This window comes from Lupinus angustifolius, chromosome LG11 (assembly GCF_001865875.1).
Source record: "Lupinus angustifolius cultivar Tanjil chromosome LG11, LupAngTanjil_v1.0, whole genome shotgun sequence".
NCBI lineage: Eukaryota > Viridiplantae > Streptophyta > Magnoliopsida > Fabales > Fabaceae > Lupinus > Lupinus angustifolius.
In genome coordinates, this window is record NC_032019.1 from 6,268,786 (window position 1) to 6,274,729 (window position 5,944).

Here is a 5,944-nt window from a genome sequence, read left to right on the forward strand (position 1 = left end):
TTATTGTTATTATAAAAATTTATAGATACTCATTATATTATTTATTATTCACTTGTTTTACTTATATATATATATATATAGTTATAGTTATAGTTATAGTTATAGTGTATGAGTATAAGATAATATTAATGCCACAATAAGAAAGGAAAGGGGACTAGTAGTACTCAAACAGGCTCTATATATTCTAGAGGGTGGTGGGGTGAAGGCTGCAAAGTGTAGAGAGAAGAAGAGAAAGAGTAAAGAGCAAGAATAAAACGAATAAAACTAATAATCCAAAAAGGCAGCAACAAAACACAAAGGAAAAGGAAAGCTCCTTTGAAGGCAAAGGATAAAAAGGGTCATTACCTTATACCCTCCGATCCACAAAGGTTGTCACAGAAATAAAACCTACCAAGTGAAAAATATTTCAGATTAAGGCAGAGAGAGAAAGAAAGACCCAAAGTAAGTGATTGATCCTCAGCATGAAATGAAAGAATTTCAAGACCATAATCAGTACTCATCACACATCAAGGAAGGTTTGTATTATGCCTTTTTTTCCTTCCTATTTTTCATTAACCATGATGTCTTTTCATTTTTATTCCTTGTGAAAAAACTTCCCGTTCTCCTTTTTCTGAAGTCATATCAGACAAAGAAAAGGAGTTAAAATCTACTCAAGCTTGTGACAGTTAAACCTCAAACTTTCTTTTCTCCTTTAGCTTCAACTTATTCCTATATATAAAGCTTTGGAGTTTGGATATTCTTCAGATAGAGTGCATAGAGGGAGATGAAAAAGGAAGATCAAGGGCAATCTTCTTCTAAAGCTATCAACAACAACAATATTCAAAGCTATCAAGAGCAACTACTCCTTCAACAACAACAACAACAGATGCATAATCATCAACAAAGCAATGATATGAATAATATCTTTGTAGAAGGAGGAAGAGGGTTAATGTTCCCATCTGAAATTTCTCCATTGTCCATGCCACCGGTTCACTCCTTCAACCCGAACCTGGTTCGAGACCAAGACCATTTTCTTGTTCCTCCTTCGGTGCCTTCACCTTATGCAAACTTTATCAACAGAAGGGTTCCTTCTCTTCAGTTTGCATATCATGAGGGTTCTTCTGATCATCTTAGGATACTGTCTGATACACTTGGACCAATGGTTCAACCAGGTTCAGTTCCCTTTGGACTCCATGCTGAGTTGGGTAAGATGACTGCTCAAGAAATCATGGATGCTAAGGCTCTTGCACAGTCCAAGAGTCACAGTGAAGCTGAAAGGCGACGCAGAGAGAGAATCAATAACCATCTTGCCAAGCTTCGCAGCTTGTTGCCCAACACAACAAAAGTAAGTGTTATGTAATTAATCATCGAATAATCTAATTCTGGACAAACCTATTTTCAGATATTTAAATTGTGAGTTTTCACAATTTAATTAAGGCTCATGCTAACGTGGCTAATAACTTAGACATTCAAAAATAGATTTTTTTTTATATTTACCAAGTACAATATCTGAATTTTCAAAAGATTAAGTACATCATTTTCCACCCAAATTTTATATTTTTGAAATAGAGGTAATGCTATTATTTCTCATAAGATTTCCTCTATGATCAGGCCTACAATATTTGTTGCTGAGTATGATAAGATTATAATTCCTTTACACCAATTTAAATTATGTTAATTCTTACATTACCAATAACTTTTAATATAAAATAAATTTAGTTAAATAAACTATTGTATAGAAATTTCTCACATTACTAGTAACTTTTAATATAAAATAAATTTAGTTAAATCAACTATTGTCTAGAAAATTCCTTCGTATAGATATCATATATCAAATTTCATAAATGTCCAAAATTATTTAGTATTCCATTTATATATATCAAGATTTATGTAGTATATTTCTTTAAAATATGAATATTAAAGCTATTTAATTATATATCTATTGATGTTCAAATTTTCTCATTTAAGACAAATAATCTTGATGGTATATTATCACTAATTAATGGATGGGAAAGATTAATTTACATTTTATAAAAATTTATTTAGTGATATGATTTAAGTTTGTGGAAATATAACATATATTAATAGCAACTAATTATAGTTATGCTGTATGGGGTATACTTTTTCATTGTAGCTTTTGAATTAAGAGTACTTGTGAATCTTGCTAAGATTCTACCTATTACATTGGTCTGATATATCTACAAGACTACAACCAAATCTCATAACCATTAGGAAATGAAATGCAAAGTGAGTGCATAAATCACATTGGTTTGCCGGCTTTCGTTTATCACCATTCTTCCTTTTTGTATTTACCAGTTCTTATTTGTTTACACATTACTTTTCTGTATCTATGTGGTTGTACCGAGGTGGTTAATACTAGAAAAAGTATTTAAAGATGAGAGAAAGAGGGTATTAGCTTTAATGTCGCTTGGTTGATTTGATAAAGAGGAACCAATGAGCACTTGAAAAAGTTGCACCTGAAAATGTTTTGCCTGATAATATTGATCAGTCAAACTGAGCTTGATAGTGAAAAGGAAACAAAGCCTGAGAGACAAAGTAGCATCCTTGTCAGTTATACACACACGCATACCCTATCTCATACTAGTTCCATTCCATAATCATCATGCTATAACCTACCAACCTCATAATCAACCTCAGAACCCCACCATTTATTCTCACACATTGTTCATTTAAAAAGGAATGAAACATAAATAAAAAAAGTACTATCTATTAATAGGTTTAGTTCTTTGAAGTTTTCGACATGTTAAAGACGTGTTTGTATTTTTCTTAATAAGATTTTGTTTGATTTATATTCTAAAATTTCCTTATTATCTTATTATTTGATAATTTTAATGTCAAAATTTAGTAATTTTTCACCAGAATACAACTGTAGAAATGTAGAATACATTTTTTTTAGAAAATCCGTCCCTCGTTGATAAACTATTGTTTTTGAGTAACAATTACTTCTCTCTGAAATAATCTCAACCAGACTCTATATATCTTAGTATTTTATGAGTTTTATATTATATGCTCACAAACACCCATTAATGAATAAATGAAATAAATGAAATGATACTTAACAATTAACATCTTAGTATGTCACTTCTTGATATATTAAACACATTATTTAAAAAAAAACTTTGACATATTATAATTTATTAATTCGTGTTCATGGAATGTAATAAAAGAAAAATTCGTAGACAGTTTATACTTGTGATTCCTTTATAATCTGAATTAGGTTTACTATTAGTTACCATAAGCACGTGTTATTGATTAACTAATCTCTGAACTTTCTTTTTATTTGTGTTTTTGTAGACAGATAAAGCTTCATTGCTGGCAGAAGTGATTCAGCATGTGAAGGAACTGAAGCGTCAAACTTCATTGATAGCAGAAACAAGTCCAGTGCCTACCGAGTCTGATGAGTTAACAGTGGACACAGCTGAAGAGGAAGGTAAGTTTGTGATCAAAGCCTCACTATGCTGTGAAGATAGGTCAGATCTTTTACCTGAACTCATCAAGACGTTGAAAGCATTAAGGTTGAGAACCCTCAAAGCAGAAATCACAACCCTTGGTGGGAGAGTGAGGAATGTGCTTTTCATCACTGGAGATAATGAGGATTCAAGTAGCAGTGGAGAGCAATGCATGCAGCATCAACAACAGTATTGTATTAGTTCAATACAAGAAGCACTTAAGGCAGTAATGGAGAAGAATGGTGGGGATGAATCTGCTTCTGGGAATGTTAAGAGGCAAAGGACTAATAATATCAATATCCTTTAACAAAGGTCTTCATGAATTTTATTCTCCAATTGAAGACATGTCTATCTATATCTTAGTATTATGGTATAAGTTTCAAACACTTTAATCATCATCTGCTTTATATTTTATTTTATTTTTCTTTTGTGGGTGTGGTTTATTTATTTATGGTATACTAAAAAAATCCTACCTTTGTCGTTGAAGATAGTAAAAATTTGCATTATCTTCAGCACAATTTTTTATTTATCTTCATTATATTGGCGAGGAAGCATCATTATCTATCAATATCATGAAGCAAGGTGTGAGGTATAATGATATAATGTGGTTCTTTAATTTGTACATGTGTAATTGTTGCTCTTGAACTGAATCCAGACAGAGACAAAGTGAGAGAGAAGGGTTAGTGTTGGTAACTGGTAAGGAAAAAATGGGAAGGATCTTTTTCGTGGTAAGAGAAAACTTATATGAAATCCTAACATGGAAAATGAGGCATTGAATGTAGTGTTGTTTTGTATTAAAGTTTTTTTCTTGCAGCTGTGTTTTTCTTATTAGTAGTACTATGAAATTGTGACGATAGAATTATCGTCATGTTCTGTGTTCCCACACGGCCGCTGGTAACAACCAGTTACCAGCACCAGTTAGTAACAATTCTATTCTTAGTCTCATATGTTATACCATGTATTTCACCATTCTTAGATAAACACAAAAATAATAATAAAGGGAAAGTTTGGAAATGATGATAGTGCATGTTCTTCAGAGTCACGAGTGGATGTTGATCCAAGAATTTATGCTTCTGTAAATATAACGTGAGAGATTTTCTCCCAACTTCTTGTATTTAAAAGCTTAAAATATACTCACTCTCCATTTCTTTTAACATTTTTTATCTTATTCCATTTTTTTTTGTTATTTTAGAAACTTAATACATATTTAGTCTTCACTTTATAGTTACAAAATTATTTATTAAAATTTTACTTTTCATGTTATTCCAATGATATCTTTTGTTTATAACAGGTTTGCTTAAAGTGATGTTTTTTTTTTTGATAAACAGTGCCAAGGCACTAGAAATATATTAAACCATGGAGAGTTACAAGAAGAAAGAAACTAAGAGACAAATCTATAGTTAGGAAAGCTTAAACGGTTCCTATTAACCTCCTTCAAAATGAAGGGAGGAGCATGATTCCACCAAACTATATTTTGGATAGTTAAGCCAAAATTTGCAAGTTGATCAGCACAACTATTACCCTCCCTATAGATATGAGTGACTAGCCAATTCATTGAAGAAAGTAATTTGTTGCAATGATTCCACTTGCTTAAGAGCTTCCAAGGGGGATTTGCTTTATCATTGAAGATGTCAACCACTATCATTGAATCACATTCAAGCCAAATATTGTGCCAACCTTTTCCATGAGCAAACCTAACCGCAAGCATAGCAGCATTGAGCTCCACAAAGAGAGCATCATTGCAGCCATTAAAACAAGCAAAACAAGCCAAAGTTTGTCCCTCATGGTTTAGGAGCAATGCTAGCCAACCTATCAACCAGCACTTTGGAAATGATCTTGAATTGGAAATTGGCCATAGCAATTGGTCTAAAATCATCCATTTTGTCAGCACCTATGACTTTTGGTATGAGCACAACATTATTAGAATTCAAGTTAGGCAAGATATAATCATGAGTGAAGAATTGCAGGGTGGCTCTGCACACATCAGGACCAACTATGCTCCAGAAAGCTTGATAGAAGCTGCCACCAAAGCCATCAGGCCCTGGGGCTCCATCCCCATTCATATAAAAAACAACAGCCTTGATTTCATTCTGAGAAGGAGTGGCTGAGATTCTGGAGTTATCAGCATCATTGATCAAAGCAGGAACCACAGTGCTAACCATATCATTATGCACAATGCTATTAGGAGCAGCAAAAATATCCTTGAATTGATTTAGCACCAAGGTTTCTATAGCAGATTGATCAGTGAGTAAGGAGCCACCTGATCTGAGCATTGTGAGAGACTTTGAAGAGTTCCTGATCTTAGTGACTCTATGGAAAAAACTAGTGTTTCTGTCCCCACTGGTGAACCAGTTTAGTCTGGATTTTTGCTTCCAAAACTCTTCCTCAATGGTTAAGGCTTGAATGAGAGTCTGTTGAGCCACTCTATCCTCTTCCAAGTTATCATCATTAGGACCATTCCTTGCAATATTATCTTGTATTAGGGCTACTGCATC

At 32.9% G+C, this 5,944-nt stretch overlaps 1 protein-coding gene across 1 annotated transcript; it reads left to right on the forward strand.

The window, feature by feature from the left end:
• LOC109359465 (transcription factor bHLH30-like) lies at positions 295 to 3,843 on the forward strand. Its single transcript, XM_019604138.1, has 3 exons — positions 295 to 515; positions 745 to 1,324; positions 3,295 to 3,843. The coding sequence occupies exons 2-3, from the start codon at positions 764 to 766 to the stop codon at positions 3,754 to 3,756; spliced, it is 1,023 nt and encodes a 340-aa protein (XP_019459683.1). The 5' UTR covers positions 295 to 515; positions 745 to 763; the 3' UTR covers positions 3,757 to 3,843.

Excerpts from the sequence above, each read along its gene's own strand:
- LOC109359465 (XM_019604138.1), top strand. The coding sequence starts at position 764 with ATGAAAAAGGAAGATCAAGGGCAATCTTCTTCTAAAGCTATCAACAAC. Across the intron at positions 1,325-3,294 it reads TGTTGCCCAACACAACAAAA|ACAGATAAAGCTTCATTGCT; the intron begins GTAAGTGTTATG and ends GTGTTTTTGTAG.